Source organism: Chlamydotis macqueenii, chromosome 1, assembly GCF_036417535.1.
Source record: "Chlamydotis macqueenii isolate bChlMac1 chromosome 1, bChlMac1.mat, whole genome shotgun sequence".
In the NCBI taxonomy this organism is placed as follows: Eukaryota; Metazoa; Chordata; class Aves; order Otidiformes; family Otididae; genus Chlamydotis; species Chlamydotis macqueenii.
The window spans coordinates 70,386,926-70,409,154 of record NC_141556.1 but is presented as its reverse complement, the minus strand read 5'-3'; the positions used below and the strand labels follow the sequence as shown (position 1 = coordinate 70,409,154).

The following is a 22,229-nucleotide window of genomic DNA, read 5'->3' as shown; positions in this document are numbered from 1 at the left end:
TTCTCAAAATTAAATCCTCTCTTTGAAAGATGTAAGAGGGGAACCTGTTTCAGTGAGCCATTTCCGAGTACTGGGCAATGACTCCATCAAGTACCTCACCTGCTTTCAGCTCTCAGCTCTGCCAAGATGGCACAATAAAGGCACATCCAGGCAGGATATAACATATAACATATTTGCACTATATTTCCTTCTCTGGCACAGGGAATTCCAGAAGACCAGACTCTCCTGATTCTGCAGCAGATGCCATAGCTGCCAGTGTTCATACTCTGCACATTCAAGTTATACTGATCTGGGAGAAAAAAAAAAAAGACAGATTTGTTGAGATACTTACTGATGTAAAAGCTAAGTGTTTTTGCTGATTGACTTCCCCGAACTTCACAAGAGCCAGAAGAGCTAAATGTTGTTACAGACAACTTATATTTTCCTGGTTCCTTCAGTTCAGCAACAAATTTGTGAGTGTCTTCACTTACTGTCAAAAATTCTGTGGAGTTCTCTAAATCAGGGGAGGGAAAAAAGTGTGGATTAATTGAAATTTGAAAGTCTCCAGCCACTGAGAAAATGATTTATATCAGAAATGCTAATACTGTTTCTTCTGTGGGATTTAAAGGTATCCAAAAGGACTGGATTTATGTGGGTAGTTTTATTTCTTGCCATCAGCACAAAAGTAATTAATGACCAAGGTTGCAGTATAGGTGTAGAGAAACAATGAACCCATGCCGACTTTTCATTCTGTAGAAGGGATGATAAAATAGGGTTGCCATGACTGTGCAAGTGAAAAACTGCATGGTGTGGAAGAAAAGGAGCTTCCAATTTTCTATCTATTGCATCCTTATTCTGAAGAAAAAAAAAGTATTTGCCCTCCATGTGGGATGGCTTATGATAACTGCTTGTCAGGAAATAAAATTCATTTGGATAAAATAGATTTTAAAACAAAAAATGTTCAAGCAACATGGTGATTTTCTTGTAGCTCCATCACTTGAGAAGTCTCCCCATTCTCCACCACAGCCCCCTTGTGGCATAAGGAGTATGTTTGGTAGCTGTTAATCTGAGTGTAGACTACCTTTTTGGTATGCCCCTTCCAGTCGAGGTCCCCCTGAGACCCTCTCTCCATAGCAGATAAGACTACACGGTATAATGTACCTTCTTTGTCTCAAATTTCTATCAGCTTGTTTCTCTTTTCTCCGATACCAGAACAGATTTATGGTAACTGCAGTGTAAACAGTGTGGCAATATGTACAACAGTATAAATCTTGTTTAACAAAAGAGAATTGCAAACTGCAATTTATCCCTTCAACCTTACTTTTATGATGCCCAGCCAGAAAGAGAAGTATCCAATGCAAGAAACTTCTCAAGAAGTAGAGGAGATCTAACAAAGCCCTCCGAAGCACAGTACTAGTTAGTTAATAATCTACAGGGGAGACGATCCACCACAGGATTTACAGAAAAGAGGTATGAAAAGGGTATAAGGCTGTTTTACCTTCCCTTTCAATATTGATATGGAAACCGTCAAATGCAGTAGGTGGCTTTGGTGGCAACCAGGTCAGCACCATCTGTACCGGAAGGAAGGAGGGGGGCTCCGGCGTGAGTTTTACAGACGTGTTGACATCATTGGCCTCATAATCACTGGAAACTGCATTGACAAACTCCTCTTCACCCTCTGACGACTCAGCTTCATTAGACCACCAGTACGGCTGCGATGTGGTTTCGTATTCAGTGCTGTTATAGCGGTAGTCCGACCAGGTTGCCGATGTGTTCGCTACCGGAATTTCAGGGGAGTTGTCAGAAAAACGGCTAAGTTTTTCTTTCCTTATGATTTCTTGCGGTCCCATTAATGATTCTTCTGCAAAATTCCCACTGTGCTCTTCCCAGTTGTTTCTGTTGATTGGTACAATCTGAACAGAAATGTTTCGAGGTGGGTAAGGAACTAAAAGAGAAGCAAGGATTAGTCTTTTAATAGGTATGTTCTGTGCACCTTTATGATGTGTTAATTCCCCAGAGAAATATTGTTTGCAGAAAAACAGTGCATCTAGGGATATTTTGAAATAACTTGTTCTTATTAAGATTCTCCCTTCTCTTACATATACTTATAGCAGAAGTTATTGTAGTGGGATCAAGGTGAGTGTAAATTCACAGAAGAATCACAATTCAAGAATACCAGGAAGAAAAGTAGATGTGAAGTCACTGTAAATCAGACTTCAGTAAATAATTTATTTTATTGTGTCTTCCAGAAAGATCTTGATCATGGAAAAAAATACTTTTGTAGAAATGAACTGAAAAATGAATGCAAAACTTATATATGGCATAGCTCATATTTTAAAAGTATGACCTTCACGTTGCTGTAGGGCTTTTCATATGCTTTTAGCAGCCACCTTTTCACAAGCATTAAACATCAGTTTAAATTTTAATATTTGTGAAAGCTTGATCTTAAGATTTGGGTCCCCAGAAGTCAAGATTCCGGCACGCAAAGAAGTTACTTCAACTTATGGTCAGGAGGTGAACACACAACATTTTGTCTGCCTCACTGTAATTGCTTTTCTGTCTGGCCTTATACAAGATAAGTGTGAGTAGACTCTGCAAACAATTTGGACTGGCACCTTCTAAGCTGGCATCTTACAACACATGAATTTGTTCACCTCCTCTGTCCCCACCACAGCCACTAATACACAACCAGACACTACGACCTCATTGCCGTTTGCGCGAAGAATGAGGGATGGGAGGGTACTAGGAAAGAAAAATGTGATCCTGTCGGTTGCATTCTTACGGTTCAATATTTTGATAACTGTATCTAGGAACCTCAGGACAGAACTCAGCAGGCATTGGCTTTGCTCTGTCCAAGGCAATGGACCAACATTACTGCATTCATCTGAAGATTTGGTCTTTTGGCTTTACCACTGGTTCATTTCACTTTGGACCCTGGAAAATGTCTGTGGTCCAAGAGATTAACAGAAAAGTTTTGGGCACTGTCCCAGGAGCAAATTAAATTAGTTCTGGACCCTGAACAAATGCAATTTTCAGCCTTTGCAACACTGCTGTCTTTGAAATTAAAAGTTCATGCTTCAGAGCATAAACTGGCTGCCAAGTGGGGCAACTATGACATTCTTCTCTGTGATAGAAGACTGCACAATGAGGAAGACCTTCTCCAACAGTTTAGCTATGATTCACTGCGCAAGGAGACAGACCAATATAGACAGATCAATAGTATGCTCAGTACGGCTATTCTTGTGGCTTAAAAATTAATTCCTAGCACAAGGCCTAGGATATCTCATGTGAGGCAGAATTTATTTTCTATGAAGCAAGCTTTATAACAGAAACACTCATGCAAATTTCCCTTTGCACTGTGCTGTACACATAACCCTACGTACTAGCCGTACCATCCTCCTCCCCCTGTGCTTCTGGCCAGGAGCAGCTCCCAGGACTGCTCCCACACAGACCTTCCTCTCTGTGGGATCAATCCTCTCCCCATGGCAGAAAGGAAAGCAGCCATACAGACTTGGACCCAATGGTATGTAATAATTTTCTTCACCTGTTCTGTGCTGTTTGGGCTCATGCTGGACGCCGCTGTATTCCACTAGCGTGCTTTTGTTGAAGGTTGCTTCTGATACCAACTGAAATGTGATGTTACTGTAGCATATACCTGGTAGCCAGTGATTGAAAACTGTTTTACCTTTAAAGAAATCTGCAGAAGGTTTAAAAAGAAAAGAAGAAAGAAAAAAAAAAAAAGAGAAAAATGCATCAAAGGTTCACTTTCTGATAATGCAGCTGCACATGCTGAACTGGCAGTGTTTCAAATGTTTAAACATTGCTCAGCCTGGTCTAAGACATGAAATTCTAATAATTCAGTTTGCCAACATTTTTTCTGGCTGTCAAAGCCACTTTTCTACAGAAAAAAAAATAAAATCCCAGCACACGAAACATGAACTACTTTTCACAGGAAAGGGAACTGAATTTGGCAACCTGTTCCATGTGACACTGAATATCTCAAAGAGCATCTGACAGTTCCTGCAGACCTTTAACTGCTGCACGCAAAAGCCTCGTTGGTCTTTAGCTGACTGAGGCATAACGTTCTGGGTAGATGCTCAAAGGGCCATCCACCATGCAACTGAGGGCAAGTCATGGTACTGAGAGCTGAGCTCACATCCACCGTCAGTACATGTGCAGGCTGAAAAGAAGTTGCTTAGCGCTACTTGGCTATGGGAAGGAGTGTGCAAGATGATTAGTGGATCTCTTAATTCAGGTTGATATTTTATTTATCAGCAGCTGCAGCATTACAGCCCCTGGTACCATGTATTAGCTGTAGAAGACAAAAATTACCGCTGGTATCCCTTTTGTTGTCTGGAAAGAGGTCATCTATATTTTGTGCTATGATCCAGAATCACTCTTCCTACCTTCTGGCACTTGACAGCATTGAAAATGTGATTCCTAGCCCCACTTTGTATTGAAGTAAAGAGACTCCAAAATGTTCTCACCTCCTTCTGGAGGTATTTATCTCCCTCTGCTGACTTTAGAGAGAGCTTACAGTGACCAGACTTCTACTTTGGGAGCCTTAGTTCAGTGCCTAAAATTCAATCCAGCACCTACTGGATTGCTCAAAGGCATTTCACTACTACTATGCAATGTTAAACCATTGGGATTTCAGGGCCCATAAGGTATGCAGGTGCCTTTCTCACCTCTTCGGATGCTTTCCATAGGACAGTCCCATTTACATCTCTGAGACAGATGCTATGCTTAAGCTGTAGTGCAGGGCAAAAGGGTGTTCAGTTATAAACAAATAAAAAAGAAAGCAGAATTTGCTTGTTAGATTGTTTAGATGGTTTGATTGGTTGTTTATTTAGACTGACTGTCTAGATTGTCAGCTTTTAAGAAAATTGAAATTTATAATATGCAGCAGGGTTTATCAGCTCAGGGATTATACTGAGTGCTACAGTAATATATAGTAGCATACAGCATACCATACAGCATAGTCCTGTTAGCACTGTGTCACTGTACAGTGATATAGAACTACCAGGTCTAAATCCCGCACCAGGAATCAGGTGTATTCAATGGGTTTCTATGAGCTAGTCACCAAAGAGGAAACCTTGGCCAGAGGGAAGAGACTGGGAACTTTTTCAATGCTTTCAACTGACACAGAAAGTCATCCCGGGGTTTCCATAAGCATATAAAGAAAGCAAAAACGTATTCCTGTATCTCTGTCCTTCCTTACTGAGTTTTGGGTTTCTTTCCTTTTTCCTTTTCTTTTGTTTTGCATTGTACAGCAGCAGGGAAGAGAAAAAAAAATGCGGATTTTTTTTTTTTTTATTTTAGTGTACGTGCTTATTTGGAAGCACCACAAACCGGAGATCATTTCCTAGGTTGATTTCAGAACTGATGAAAAAAATCCAGATCATTCAGATGCAAAATCCAAAAGAAAGGAAGTATCACTAGAACTGGGATGGGAAGCGGGTTTCAATCCAAAGTGAACCTACCAGCTCAATTCAACGACCCATCCCTTACTTCATTATACAAAAGTTATTATATAAAACAGACACATTACCAGAAATATAAATCATATATTTCAATTATATAAAAATCAATTATAGCCAACACATGTCAAAATCACACCTATGACCACTGTTTAAAACATTTCCAGTAGAGTTAGCATCAGGTTTCAGTGCAATAGCTTCTTCCTACCTTTGTACAGCATTGTTCGGTAGTCTTTTCCTTCCCAATAGCTTATATTTACCCTGGTAAAAACATTGTACTTCTCTGGGTACTGAATTTCAAACAACACTCCTGTTTCTGGAGATGGTTTGTAATCATAGATAGAAACACTGCTCACAGGAAGGGGTTCTAAAGGATATACAAATAAAAGGAAAAAAGGAAGAAAGGAGCAGATTAATAGGCAAATTGAGTTCTTCACACACATACACCACCAGTGAAACAAATGGTTTTGCTAGGTACAGTACAGGTACTCTTAAGTCTACCAGGTGGTATTCGGGGCTTCACAGAGGTCTGGGGCAAAGCTACTTTGGACATTGTCAAAGTCACTATTTGTGTGTTCCCTCACAAAACAATTCATGTTCTCGACATTTACATTTTAACAGAAAAAACTTCTTATTTGCCATAAAAAATAAGGTTGAAATAGCAGTTATTATTTAAGCACTCACAGTCATCACCCCAGAAAGATTTTAACCTTTAATGCTTGCCACTCATGTAAAAGTGCCCAGACAAAAGGAACAAAACACTTGAAATTGCTCATAACTTTGGCATAAATGTGAACTTTTAAGACTAGCTGAGAATCTTATCGGTGTAATGGCCAAAGGAAGCTACCCGAATGAAGACTTCCTATTTCGATATGTACTCCTTTCTTTGTTTCATGGGTAATTACACAGTTCCCATTCCTACCATACCTGAGAGGGCTACCGCCTTGAACATATTTATCTGCACCAAACTTCTAAAAAATATAGAGGTACCATTACCATTATTTTACAGATGAAAAACTGAGGTGCAGAGAAATGAACTGGTTTACTGGAGGGCATGGGGAAGCTTGTGCACAGAAAGGAGGTAAGTGAGGAACTGCCTATCAGAGTTCAGAGTATTCTGAACTCTGAGCCACGTGGGCTACAAAAAGTAAGAAAAATACCGTGTCCTGTGATGTGGCATCTAGACCAGTGTAGCTCCCTTAACTAAGGAAAGCTGTATCAATTCACTGCAGCTGGGAATCTGGATTGCTGCTAACAATAAGAGAGTCATAGCTTTATTTAGCCTCCTTTATCCACAGAAAGAAAAAAAAATACCATTTTGCTTGATACTTCCTTCAGCAAGAAAAAAAATTATAGCAACCCAACTATACACTGGTTAAGAGGGCCAAGCAGGTATTCAGAACAGGTTATAGTGTTAGTTGAAACCTGTCCTACTAAAGTATTTTAATAGAGATAGTTAATGCACAGCACTCAGTAATTATGCGTACATCCTTGTAAGTATTATTGTGTTGATTTAGTTCCTGCACACTGTAGGGAACAGATTGAAAAACTCAAGCTGTTGATTAGCATGGCCTTAGAGGACACAAGTTCAAATTTCTGCTGCGGTAAGCCCTGGAGAAAAAACAATAAAATATTTTTCCCCAAAGACCATACAGTCACAATAGGCAAGGGAAAGAGTAGATGAAAGACAAGACTAGGATCCATTTCAAAAGTGGAATTATCCACAGAAGTCAGACTAGATTAATCAAAGATTGAAAAGCAAGACTGTAGTGGAAGCGAAAATAAAATCCCAATTACCAGCACAGTATTATTACCACTAAGTTTCCAGATGTGATGAGAAGTGGAGAACAAAAAATAACTAAGAACAAAAGCCACCGATGCAAACAGAATCCTTCCCCAAGTCTTAAGAAGAAGTCGTGTTGTCATTTTTAACTTTGTGAGAGCATGGGATTGCAATGGTATGGGATTATTAAACTGTTTCTCATGGCAAAGATGCTTCACTGGCTTCAGGTAAATATCAGTATATTTGTATGTTAGCCATAACAAACAGAAACTTCCAATCTCAAAGATACCAATAGGCACTTCAGTGATGGGATCTGTGAAAATTTTGCTGACAATTTGTGATAGCCTAGAAATAAATAGGAATAAAGCAGATAATGGGAAACAAAGTCTACCGTCTTCCTCAAAGGCTTTTCCCATCGCGTATTCTGAAATAAATAGTTGATCTGACTATCCACATGACCAGAGGGTTCATATCACAGCTCACACAGCACACGATAGTAGTTTAAATGTCAATAACAATCTCTAAATAGCACAACGCTTATGTGCAGTCATCTTTCATGTTAGCGGGTGTGCCCTGGGCTTTCTTCTGCTATCTCATTCACATCTGAGGTCTCCTTATTTCTGAAAGAATTACTGAAACTTTCTTATGTCAGCGATTAAATTGCCTCATTTATTCCTTCCTACAACAAATCAAATAAAGGATGGAAGTTATATTCATTTTTAATCCAAATGATTTTTCCTCCTGATGCTTTGATTTAATTAACCAATAATTGAATTAAGCGGTAATCACCACAGACTCTCTTTCTTGTTGTTATCTTCCGCTTACTATCCTCTCCTTGCTCATGGCTGATATTAGCAGAGTAGCATGAGTGACATAACGCAATTTAAAGATTCTTCCATTATCTTACTTCCTTCGGCACCAAATCTGCACATCAAAAGCTATTTGCACACTATGAAATTAAAAGGACACTCAGCAGACAAAAATCATGTTCTGTTTTTCACCCACCAACTGCTCCTAGGGTTATTAAAATTAAAGAATATGTAAAATGTCACTCTTCACTATCTATACCTATAATGCGGAGCACAAACAGTCTGTTCTTTTTAATTTCACAATTTTCAGTATTTAGGATCCAACTTTTCATAGATTTCAGTGACTCTCAAGAAATAGCCTAAATAAAGTGTAATACAATACTTCAGGAAACTTAGAGCTTTATAAACGCTCTGCACTACATTGATATATTAAGTCATATTAAAGAAGGGACTTACAGTATTTCAGTGTCCCTCTATTAGTATGTTTAAGGCACTTCTTCATGTACAATGTCTTTATTTTTAGACTTGCAGATTATATTAAAGGCACATAGACAAGTCTGCAGAATCAAGACCTAAATTTGCCTTTTTTCTTAGTGTCTCAGAATCTATCGCTCCTATAGGAACTGCTTTCCCATTGTATCTGTTCATGGGAAACTTAACTTCTGTGTTTCTCCTGGACTCTACAGCATTTTGCATCTAGTACAAGGCTTACATTATAATAAATGGGGCTAACCTCTTCCTCAAATGCCCTGGAAAATTCTGGATGCTAAATCCTCCATTAATGCATTCAATTTGTGCCAGACACATTAACATTTCCAATTCAAGGGGGGGGGGGGGGAAGTACATTGAAAGTAAGAACCATATTCCAGTCCAAATCAATGTGTTTGTAATATTTGTAGATTGGGTCACTCTACAGATTGAATTAATGATTGATTACTGTGGTAGGACAGATGTAGTATTATACGTGGGTGGTTTGAATGGGACTGAGATCAACTCCCTTGCTTCTCACAGTCAAATAAAAATTAATCATGATTTACCTTCATATCATTACTTTTATAAAAAAAGAAGCTGTATTAATGGAGTGACCTAACTCCCATGGGTAATTCCCTTTATTCACATGAAGAAGCTGTGAATTATGTCATGGTGCCAGGTTGACACTACGCATCTATATAGTTACTGGGAGTAAGTCACAGCCAGGGTAAAGCTTCCATCATGCTACAAACTTTAAGGATTATTTTATCTCTTGCTAAAAAGCAATCACTTCTGAGATTAAAAAACTACTGTTTAATACTTTAAGAACATAATGTTCAAGTTTGTGATAGGTAATACAGATACCATGTGCTATTGTTTATGAAATGGGGATGTAAGTGAAAGTAACATCTAAGCAATGATGATATTGCAATTTCTAGATGTCTACATAAGATGGCAAATAAAAAAAATGAGAGAAACTAAAAAATAATGTCACAAGAAGAAAGGTGTATCTCTTGCTCTTGAACAGATTTAGGCCAACACATAAGATCAGCCTTCCAATGGAAATTATGGCAGGAAATCATATGGTTGTAGTTCCTTTTGTTTCTTTGATTCTTATGGAGGCGTTTTATCACGTTAAGGAGGATAATATGATTTGTTTGCTGGCGAAAGCTGGACTTAGATGTTGTTCTGAGTTACATTTCAAAATTAGGGCTGCCACAGATAACTAGCCTTTTTAAAGATGTGCCATGTCATCCTTTAAGAAAGAAAAACACAAAGGGCTTAAGTTTTACATTTCATTGGAAAAAACCTCTGAGGCTCCTACTTCAAGAGCTCTGATCCATTAACGAGCCAGAGAAAAGTATTTGACCTGTTGAATCACTTCCTGCAGCATCTGGCACAATGACAACTGAGCATTAACCCGGTCTAATGCCAATTACTTTCTGAGAGCTGAAGAGATCAGAGTCCCAGGCTACAGGCCTGCTTGGTCTCTTGAGGAGAATATTTTTTGTAGAAGATGTAGAGGTAGAACTCTCCCTAAAGGGAATATATTTTACAGTGATTTATGTAAGGAATCGTCAACTTTTGAAACAATGAGACATTTACCACTCAAAATTCCTAATCATAAGCTAAAATAAAAGTCAGGCACAGCTGCTCTTAATTACCCTCAGAGAGACCGAGATCTTGATTTCTCCAATTCCCAGCAGAGATACATTTTTCCTATAGCACACAATAGCTTTGCAATGTACTACTTTCCCCAATCCTTCAAATACACAAATATTTTTTCCTTCATAACAAAAAAAATTGCCAGTGAATTTGAAACAAAAAAAAAAGCTTATATGAGCATCAGTCACCCTGGGAAGAATAAAACAAGGCTTCAGGCTGGGAAAATGGAGGGTAAGTGAGAATTTCAGTCACTGATTTTACATCCATGCTCTTTATTTCTCTCATAAACTACTTGAAAATCAAAGTGAAAGGGAAAGTGAAACTTTCTTTCAAGTGTTGCAAAACACTAAATTAATTATATAAATTCTAGCGTTACTTCACTCCCTTTGAAAAGTCAAAACTCCAGGAGGAGAAGAAAGAAGGCTTGAAATAATTGTGTTAAATACCAGAACCACTTTTAACCTTGTCCAGACTGAAAACTGAAATGAAGGTCATTTTGATAGGCACAATACAATTGCACTCACAGGAATCTGGCCAGGACACACCAATTCTTATGAAAACTATCACAGGGATCTTTAATAATAAGTGGTCAGGATTTCAATTTTTCTCATTCAGTGAAGTACTGAACCCAACTTGCAGACCACAGCTTTGCTACAGAATCAGAAGAAAAAGTGCTATTTTGTGCTCAAATTCTATTTTACAGGTTTCCTATCTAAGAGTTGAACACATCCTGTTCATGTCGTTCTTCTAACGTCCCACCTCAGGAAGCAATGCAAGAATGTGGGCTGTGCTCAAGCTGACAAAACCTTTGGGCTCCAAGATGAAATACTGCAACAAATAGCTCATACTTTGCATTACAACAATCTGAACTACTGATCCTAAACAAGGAAACTCTACAGTTTGTGATGTTTTGATTAATACGTGAAAGCCCTGAAATCATTCCAGTCAGAGACAAGTAGAAAATAAACTGTTCAGTCTTGTAGAGAAGGCCCAAATTAACAATAGAAGCCTCAAATATATACATGTATATATGTCTATTTCTATATATTTTATATATACATATTTATGCACATATATTTATATGTATTTATACTTACACATATATAATTATAAATGCATATATATAATGTATAAAATATATAGCTTGTTAGATTTTAAATCATCTTCCTCTTGAGGAATCTTTGTTTTCTGGACAGAAACCTTTGAGGGGTAAAACAAAGGTCTTATTTGACTTAAACAGGACGAAGTTTCAACCTGTGAGCAGACATAGCTGTTTCTTGCCAATATGCCGGGAAGCAGCACATTGCTGAGGAATGTGAATAGGAGAAAGAAAATGTCATCAAGATACACCACGAGAAAGCAGAGGTCTTTCATGACTCTCACTGAATTTCTAAGTAGGTAATCTCTTTGAAGGACCTTGCTCTCGTTTTGACATGCACAATTTGGATACCCACTTCTCTGTGTGAAACTCAGATCTCCAGCATATGGCCAAGCTGAAAGACTGCATCTCCCTGCATGGACTCCTTTGCAGACATCAGGAGATCCCAGAAAACTATCATGAAATATCAAAGTACAGCCTTGGGAATAGCCACAATGGTATCACTGCCTATCCTGATTGATTTATCATGTGGCAGCCTAATAAATGAGGCCAATCTGCCACTGGTAAAGCTCTCCTGATACCAATGAAATTAGAAAAGGAATTAATTTGGTCCTGGAAGATAGTTGCAATGTGCCAGTTTTTCATGCGTAAGATATAGATGGAATAAATTAGACGCTTATATGTCTTTGCATGGTTCAAATAAACTCAGAATATTAAACAAGCAGAAAAAGTATATGGCATGAAAAAAAACATGAATCTATCCTAATTATTTTCCACAAAAAAAAAAATCAAGTTAGTTAATAGTCAGAAAATGATGTAAAGCAGGCAGTGGATGATATCAATGAAAGGAAAACTAAAAATAAGAAAAGGAAAACCAACTATCACCTCATGTAGTTTTGTAGGAGAAGCCAGTGGTCACTACATAAGTTTTAAGATCTCTTCTCAAAATTCTTCTGAAATATACCTTAAAAAGCCCAGTCTGCCACGCTATCTTTTCATTTCAAATTTACTTCCATTCCTGCAGCCTTGTGCTCCAAAAGATGAGCTACATTAGTAGCTGCGGCTGCTACATGGGAGCTAGCATGCATCAGTCTGCCTGACAGAAAATATTAGGGAGAAGACTGGGCCCTTTCCCTTGCAAAGCTCACAATTTACAGTGTCCTTTTAGTGCTCAGGACAGCATCCTTCAATGCTGCCAGCAGGAATGCTCTTTCTTTTCAATGGACCTGGTTGTTTCTCTGTTGAGACAAAAACCAGTGAAATTCACTGTTCCCTTCTTGTTACATGAGTTCCCCAAGCAGTACTGGCCAACTGCCCCAGTCACTGGTCATTTCAAGGTCTGGGTGAGCAGCAGAGGCTGCAGCAGGAAACCCTGAGATGCTGCCAGCACACCTGCATAAGACAGAGGATGAAAAGGGATGGGTTCCTTTCCATCAAAAAGGACACCGTCAAACCTCAGAGGAGGGAGAGTGATGTGGGATAAGCCCCTTGAAGCCGTCAGCCTCATGTTTTTTCAGGAACAACTTGTGGAAATCCTCGGAGCCAGAAATGGGAAGTCTGGGGCTGGCTTTGATGGGCTGAGTGACACTGGCTCCCTATTCCTTTAGGGATCCCTGCACAGGAGTGTGTGCTTCATCTGCCATCCTGGATCACACCTTCCCCTGCTACCAGAGACCCTTGTGGGCTCTAGAAATTGAACAGCAATGAGCCCTGCTGCACAACTGCAAGTGCAGCACTCAAAACCCACTGGAAATGCACGGTGAGGCATTTTTTTTCAGTTGTATATGACATCTAATGCTTCCATTATTTTCTTTTAAGAAAACAAACAAACCATAAAATAGGAAATTGGATTAGAATTACTGCTTTGTCTGCAAGGTTAAAGCAGTCAAAGAAAATAAAATTCAGGCTGCCTATGAACCCTTAAATTGTTCGCTACACATAGATGTTCTTGCACATATGTCTTACAAAAGACTTGCACTACCCAACAGCATGATACTTTTCCCACCCTTTATGACTGTCCTCAACAGGACACAACTTGAGCACACAAGCGAAGGCTGAAGAATGTATAGATGATGCAAAATCTGGTTACTCCTAAGTTTCAAGCACCTCATTCAGTAACATATGAGACTATGTAATATGTTTTGAAGGTTATTACAGTGGATGGCATTTGGCATTTCCTTATTGACAGAATAATATAAGTACACAATATCATAACCTTTTCTCATGTGTAAGCCAACTAAAACTGTCCATAAACAGCAAGATGCCATTCAGGAAAAAAAAAAAATCTGGAAATTGTTTTTGCTTCATCCAAATAATTTTTTGTCTGTCTTTTCTTTAATCTGTCTTCCAGATGAAGAAACCATTTTATATAGAACCATGGAATGGTTTGGGTTGGAAGGACCTTTAAAAGTCATCTAGTCCAACCCCCCTGCAAGGAGCAGGGACATCTCCAACCAGATCAGGTTGCTCAGACCCCTGTTCAACCTGACCTTGAATGTTTCCAGGGATGGGGCATCCACCACCTGTCTGGGCAACCTGTTCCAGTGTTTCACCACCTTCATAGTAAAAAAGTTTCTTCCTTATATCCAGTCTAAATGTATCCTCTTTCAGTTTAAAACATTACCCCTTGTCTTATCACAACAGGCCCTGCTAAAATGTTTCTCCCCACCTTTCTTAGAAGGCCCCTTTAGCTGCTGGAAGGCCACTATAAGGTCTCCCCGGAGCCTCCTCTTCTCCAGGCTGAACAGCCCCAACTCTCTCAGCCTGTCCTCATAAGAGAGGTGCTCCAGCCCTCTGATCATCTTCATGGCCCTCCTCTGGACTCGCTCCAACAGGCCCATGTCCTTCTTATGCTGGGGGCTCCAGAGCTGGACACAGTACTCCAGGTGGGGTCTTACAGGGCAGAGTAGAGGGGCAGAATCACCTCCCTCGACCTGTTGGCCACGCTTCTTTTGATGCAGCCCAGGATGCGGTTGGCCTTCTGGGCTGCAAGCACACATTGTCAGCTTATGTTGAGCTTCTCATCCACCAGCACTCCCAAGTTCTTCTCCTCAGGGCTGCTCTTGATCCATTCTCCAGCCAGCCTGTATTTGTCCTTGTAAGTGCCCTGACTCATATGCAGGACCTTGCACTTGGCCTGGTTGAACTTCATGAGGTTTGCATGGGCCCACCCCTCCAGCCTTTCAAGGTCCCTCTGGATGGCATCCCTTCCCTCCAGCATGTCAGTTGCACCACACAGCTTGGTGTTGTTGGCAAACTTGCTGAGGGTGCATTCAATCCCACTGTCCATGTTGCTGACAAATATTCTACAAATTGTTTCCAGGTTGGCACACGTAAACAGTTTTGGAGCAACAGTAGAGCCAGAAATATGGCAAGAATCACACAGAAATCTGTGGTGCTTCATGTGATGACAGAGCAAACAAAATGACACCTCTCCCCCAGTATCAATGCACCTGGAGCCAGTAAGAGACAGACTAGTACAAATGTGGTCTACATCACAAAAACCTTCACCTGTATTGGCAGAAACACATGGTTTTGGTGACTACTATCTGCTTTCCAAGTTTAGTACTGCTTCAATATATTAGCAATCAAAGAACGTTTTTAAGAGTATTTAAAGCAGAATATATCTCACCACGTAACAGGAGTGCTTACACTGTTAACACTTTTTACGCGTTTAACTAGATTTTTGGAACCACTGGTTCAAAGGATTTAGGACGAACACCTGGAAAGGAGGTTTATCCATCACACTTATTTCTGTACGTTAAAACTTTTCACTCAGTGCTCAGGAAGGGCCAGCCAGGCGAAACCACAGCTGTTCCTTTCTTCTCGCTCAAACCTTGTGAATTTTCACTCACAAGCCTTCTCAACACACCTTCCCTACTGTTTTGACACAGGGATCCATCCTATACACAAGGAGGACTTATTGAAAATAAAAAAAAAAAACCACCCAACCTTCTCCACAAAAAAAAAAAAAAACCCCACACACAAAGAGAAGAAACAAAAGAAGAAAATAATAAGGTGTTACTTACTGGTTAACACAGTGATTGATCTTGCTGACTTGGAAACCATATTTGAGTTCACTACCAACAGAGTTACTATGTAATATAGGCCATGGTATTTGGCATTAAAAACCACAGGGGCAGGTAAAGTGCTATTGAATTCTTCGAACTGGAAAAAGTAGTTCTTGGATTCTCCAGCTATCTTCACAACATATACAGAGGATGAGCTCACCACATCAGATGCTTCCAGGGAGACAATGATACAATTGTCTTCTCGGACAGTAACTTGGAAAGGTTCTGCATTCTACAAGACAAGAATAAAGACTTTGCTGAGTAAAATCTATTATTTCACTTTTACCTATTTCCCTTGGTATTCATAGGATATTCATGTCATATTTGTGATAAAGTTACACTTCATATTCTGCGAGAGAGTCAACATCAAACCGTAGCAACTATTTCAGAATACAATTCACAGTCAGCCAAAGTCCCTGGGCATCTGATTATCAGGCCAGCCTCTCTGCAGTGGAGGCTGGTTCCTGCCGTGTGCTTTCTGATGCTCTGGCTACTCCATCCCTTACATCCCGAGGAACAAAGCCTCCACCATTCTTTCCCAGTGGAAGGTGGACTAGAGCAGAAAAAGGATGAGATTAAAAAGGGTATCAGGGGCAAGAGGATTTCCAATAAAGCCATAAAGCGTAAGTCATTCCAATCCCCTAAAAGATATGATTAAATCAAGACTCCTTTATCTGGCAGAAACAGGATCATATATTCTTCAATGCAATATATTCTGAAAGTCTGTAACTGAAGAATAATTTTTGGCACTGATTAAGCTTTTCCAAATATGCCAGTTCCAGCAAGCACCAGGTGATAGGCAGCTCTCAGCGCTATGTCCATGGCTTTGGTCGGCACTTTTCATTTCCTAAGCTATACCATTTCATTTCCAATATTTCTTTTATTAGTAGTAGGGAGAAAGAAGCAATTTAACCTTGTTTTCATATATCATGAGCATGTTAAGTCATTGCCAGCTGAAAACACTTTCCTTTTTATTAATTGCAAACCAGCTGTCAGCAAGAAGCACTTGTTCGCTACAGGAATTTCAAAACAGATTCATGGTAATTAATGAGAAGTTCAAGCTTATATTAAGAGTTGCCTTTTTTTTTGTTTATTAGGCCAAACTGCTGCTTAGAATCTTTTTACCCCCAGTGAAAACTGTAATATCTGGTATTTCTCATTCCCAACTCCACGGTATCTTTTTCTCCTTCATATTTCACAGGCTGAGAGCTCTATTTGGGAGGGCAGGGTGGGCAGCCACAGCTAGTTTGCAACTTACTCATTCAGTCAAGTTGTTCCTGTACCAAAGAGCTAGACATGTCCTTCAGAGATTAATTCTAGCAGCTTGGCTACCTCCTGTCTTGTAGTTTTGTTTAGTAAGGATTCTTCTATGAGAATAATCTTTTTTTGGATTTATGCTGCAGGAGCCAGATTCCCTATTTGGAATTCACATATACGGAGTTGCCAACTCCTGGCATTCAAAAAAACCAAAAAACCTCCAAAGAACAAAGAATTGGTTCTAGGACTGTAAGATTTCAAATAACAGCAGTTTGCCTTTACATCTATTTATTATTTTATCATTGAGCTTAGAGATTCCACAGTGTACCTAAGATCATATCACCCTACAGGCAAAACTACAGGCTCGAGAAGAAAGGAGCCAGGCAAACCCACTCATCTGACCCAACATGAGAACAACGTAACAAGTGTATAATAAGTCCAGCCCAAACAGGATAACCAGTCTAGACAGCTTCAAGCCTGAGATTAAAAATAGAGGCAATGCCACTTCAGTTGTTGATTTGAGGTTTGCTTTGATTAGTCTTTTAAAAAATTACTTTTAAGTTGCTAAAATTATATAAGCCAATGTTATGAATGGATGAATACTCTGGTGTGGAAGTCTGGGTAATTTTTCACAGATGGTAGAGCAATTGCTCCAAAAGGTTTACAGTGTAAGAGTACAATTATGAAAAAGCTTCCATGTGTTTTCCTTAGCCTTAGCTGAATTCAACAGGCTTACCCTTGAGTAGATCAAAATATCACATTTTGCCTTAAATCCTGATCCACCGTTTGGCTCCACACAGATTCAAACCTTTAACTGGGGATTATGTTTAGATCTGGTCAAAAATAAGTAGGGGTTCTATTATCTTTCTTCCTCCTCATTCTCCCCACACTAAGAAAATGTGGAATGATTCCTACTTCAGCTCTCCTAATGTGGGAAGACAGGAGAAGAAAGGCATCCATGGACTGGCTTTCCAGAAGCACTATTGCATCACAGTTGGTCATGGTTGTCTTCCAAGATCAAGCAAGGAAAGACAGACCTGATTCAGCAAGGTTATTTCTACATATTAAGCTTGAAGTGCATGTATAATCCCATAGAAGTCAGTGGGTTTTGACCTTCCCTAGACTTGCATTTGAATGCTTCACTAGAGGAAAGAGAATGGTGTTATTTCTAACATTACTCTAGCCTTCCCTCAGCTTTGCCACTGAATTGCATGGTAATAACTCAACATGCCTACCTTGCTATGAAGAGACAGACAAAAGAGCCCAACAAATTTATATGTGCCAACAAAATGTTCAAAGCAAGTTCCTTGTGTTTGGTGGTATTATAAATCATTTGTAATGTTAATCAAGTACAGCTGGAAATTAAGCATATAATTGCAGAGTTATAGACATTCTTAGGATATAATTAGATGCTTTCAGAGACTGCTCATACGGGGTGTGATTTTTATTCTTTGATTCTTCCATGGGTATTGTAATAACTATGTTGAAGACCGTATCTTCATTTTTGCCCTTGCAATATTTTCTTGAATTCACAGCAAGTACCATTCCGCAAGTGGCCCAGTAACCTTCTTCAATAGTTCTCACACAATTAGCTTAACATGCCTCTGCTAGTTACATACATAGAAACCTCTCAGACATATGCTTTTGTAACCTGTGATAACACCTAACTGGGGAAAATAATTTTTTCTGAGACCTTTATTTCCCAAGCATGTGGTGACTGTGAAATTATAGCTTCCCTCCTTCCTGTGCCTGTGTCCAGCTGATTTTGAACGACTGATGCCATGACGCACAGGCATGTTTTGAGTGACACCTCTTTAGTAGTGGTGCAGCTCATCCATCCTATGCCTGCGCCCACACACATAATGCATCCCTCCCTTGAGTGGTACCCATTCTTTTCAGTGATTATGCAGTCCTCTTCCACACACCTGTACGTGTCCACGCTTTTTAAACTGCTGCATGCAGGGGACATATGGTTTGTGAGAGGCATCTTTTGTTTATTATCCATTGGCTCCTGAAATAATTTTTATCCTTTCATTTCAGCTCTAAGGTTTGGTTTACAGAATGAAGTGGCAGATAAGGGATAAATAAAAAGGCTTGGTAATTAACATGTCATAAGATAAGATCACTTATCTCCTTTGGGATGTGGATTTCACTTCAGTAGTGTTTTAAAATAACAGACCATTCTGGGCATCCTGTTCCTCACATTCTGTGAGGTGAGACTTATCAGCCAGCACTGGGCTTGTGATTTTGAGAAGGTGGCTAGGGACAAACCTGAGCATTTTTTCTAAGCACCGCTGGAAGTGACAAACATGCCCCACTTAACTAGATTGTAAAGCCAGTGTGTTTTAGGACTGACAGCATCAGTATGGTAAATACACATTTCATTACTTCTGGTCAGCTACCTCCAGGATTTAATTTGCTGGTGTCACAGCTTGAGCGGCTGTTTCATGCCTGTGGGGAAACTTGGCAGGGCTTGTGCATTCAGAACCAAATGATTAGCTCCAACTTCCTTCCTAGTTTATTATTACAAGCTTGTGCCACGACAAAGCACTTAGGAAAAAAAAAAAAAACAGGGAAGGGGAAGTAAATCCCACAATGTGATGCCTGTTCACAGTCATTTCCAGAGCAGGGATGAGTCATGCCAGTGGAACTTCCAGCCAATAACCAGGTCCTAATTAAAATAAAAAGGAGGGGGAGGCAAGGAGATATACAACATGTCAAATAAACAATATTCATAGAGTAATGGGAAAATAAATGGTGTGCAGCAGAGCTCAGAATTTTCTTTGCAGAAGTCTATATCCTCAGTTTATTTCCTTATGACAGTATGAGTTTTACACATGAGGAAGAGATCAAAGTTGCAAAACAGCTACTAATTTTATGTACTTTAGCTTTTGAATGCCTCGCTCTGAAACGCATTGGGCCAGAACCCAATTATCAGAAGTGCAAGTAGTGACATGTTCTGCTGACTTTAAGAGAAGCTGTCCATGCTCATCAGCTCTGTAAAATTAAAGTACTGGTTGCTGTCATGTTATCTAATGCTAGACAAGTGGAAGTAAGACCCTGGACAAATCTGACTTCTGTCAGCTCTTATAGAGTAAATCCTGAAGTATTACAGAGTTTTCAAACTGTGCATCTGAAATCCCAAAGCAGGAATAAATTTTAAAGCTATGAGGACCTACTTCTTAGGGCAAAAGTACCATTATGATCACCTACTGTAATAGGTGCTATATAAAATACCACCAATGCAAGTATTACAAGACAATATTGAAGACTATATCCAGACCTCTTGGATTAAATATTGACTGTTTTTGTGAGTGATTATACCATATTCAGATATATTTTGTTCCAGTGGACAATAATGCTAATTTCACTCTATATCATGATGAGTTGTTCTCATCAGGATTCATTTTACTTAATCTTAGGTACTTAAATTGAATGATTGAGAGCCAGGATGACCTTTTCAGACAGAGTACCTGTGGATTCACCTGAGAACTGAATTACCTTTGATGTCCACTGAACAGCCATAGGGCCTGTGACCCTGGCTCGGCAAAATTCCTTCTGTTCTCTGTCACTGGCTGCAGTGAGTCCAAGCCTTGTAACAAAATAGGACTGGGATCCAGATCTCAGTATATGCTATAATCTTGCAGTGGTTCCTCCACAGACAGCACATCAGAAATTTAATAAATAAATAGTATCGCAAAATATGCATAAAATCACATCACAGTATTTTTGCACCAGCTTCCTAATGTAGGTTTTCCTCTCATTGTGACAAATGATACTTAAGAATTATTACAATAAGAATGGTAAACATTCATTTTATTCAGAAATTGGAATCTTATCTCCAATAAACCTAACATGCACTTGTTGGAAGTTTATTGTTTCATGTTAGTCACTGTGCAGGGAACAGAGTCAAATTCTGGTCTATTTAAACTATTTTAGAAATTTATCCTATTTTATAAAATACTCCCTCCCTCTCTCTCTCTCTCTCTGTGTAGGCTAGAAACTTCACAGTTTTGGGATGATCCCAGTCACCTTCCAATCCTTTATATTTAGAAAAAAGAGGGGTTCCTAAAACTCTCTTCTGTTGCAATATGAAGTCTGTATTTTGAAGTATAAATTAATACTTAATTTTTTAAAATTAAATGAACCTTCAGGTTTCCACCTTGCTTCCATCATTACTGCATCACCTGTCTCAGCCCAATACCATATCATTCTTATTTGCAAAGCTTCCTGCTCATACTCTTCACAGAGCATTTTCTGCTAAATGCTGCAACATCAAATCTTACACTGTTTATGTTCCACATCTAGTCTCTCTAATTTTGTTTCAAAGGCTCTCAATTAAAAACATTTTGTAGGACTGAAACTGATGTAGTTTCACAAAAACTACACAAACAGCCTCAGAAAAAGCAGTTCTCATAGCCATGACCTGAGAAGGATCCTCCCTGAGCATACATTAGGACTGGGTGGAAATTGCCCCATGCCGAGGTTTCTTTGGAATTGCTAGCTATCCTATAGTTTTAACAAAAAAGGCAAAGTCATCCTTACAGAATCTAAGGAAGAAAGTATATCCTAAGCTTTTCACACGTTCCAGCGAACTCCGGAGCAGGCACAAACTTGAGTGTGGCCTACAAGAGGAAACAATTGTTTGAAACGGCCTTCAAGAGCGTGAACAAAAAATGTTACAGACTTGTAACAAAAAATGTAAAGACTTGTTACAGAAATGTAAAGATTTCTTTAAAATAAGGATACTTATTCCTAGGTCTTTTGTTTTTATCTATGCTTCTCAACAGACTGTGCAGAGAACTTCCCTTAATAAATACTCTTTGGAAGAAGTACTCCATGGGAGAAATGGAACCCTTATATTTAATACGATTTTCCATGCAAAAAGGAATATTTTAAGAAGCGAAAAGACAGCAAAAGCGGCAGTTCTCAGTAATCTGTGATGTTTGATTCAGGTTAACACACCATCTCTGGCATTCTGCTTTATGAATAGTGTCTGCAGCGCTGTTGCTATTCTCAGTGTCAAAAAGGCAGTAATAACAATCTGCTGGTCATATTTTATAAATAAGCCTCAACATTTCTTTGCTCTGGGAGGCAATTTTAAAGAGACAGGTATTTCTTCTCCTCTCTGCATATGAGTGCAGAATATGAGGGTGTTTTTTTTTTTTAAAGCAAATGTCAATATGGTATGTACAAATCCACCACATTTTGCTACCATTCTGAAGTCAATAACCTGCAAGGAAATCTTTCTTGACACTATCAACTGCTATTATGATAGCATTAAGTAAATGCCAGAATGCTAAATGCGTGAAAAAGAAATGTTTGCACTCAGTAAGGCTAATATCTTTTATGCATCACCTTGTTAGCATATCCAATACTTAATAAATTATTGCTAAGTATATACTTCTATCCCATCTTTCTAAAGCAAACTGGAGAAGGCAAAACCCAAGCCTGGTGATCCACAGACCTTGATGTTGACAAAGTTTAAAACTAGGTTAGAACTTCATGGATGGCATTTCTCTATATTATTGATCCTGACTGCATATATACACCCCAAGTAAAACAGGAATTCACACTTAGGCAGATACAGTTTGGTTTCTTGCCACTCTAGATTTT

The 22,229-nt window shown here is 39.2% G+C and overlaps 1 protein-coding gene across 2 annotated transcripts in view; it reads right to left on the bottom strand.

Annotated features, from left to right (window-relative positions):
• Positions 1-22,229, bottom strand: part of PTPRO (protein tyrosine phosphatase receptor type O) — a 157,050-nt gene that overhangs the window by 53,385 nt on the left and 81,436 nt on the right. For both annotated transcript variants that reach the window (XM_086769258.1, XM_086769884.1), the window contains exons 2-6: positions 15,315-15,588; positions 5,668-5,826; positions 3,524-3,676; positions 1,478-1,924; positions 332-493 (exon numbers count right to left, since the gene is read on the bottom strand). In XM_086769258.1, coding sequence (XP_086625384.1) covers positions 332-493; positions 1,478-1,924; positions 3,524-3,676; positions 5,668-5,826; positions 15,315-15,588 — 1,195 coding nt within the window. The remainder of the gene's footprint in view (positions 1-331; positions 494-1,477; positions 1,925-3,523; positions 3,677-5,667; positions 5,827-15,314; positions 15,589-22,229) is intronic.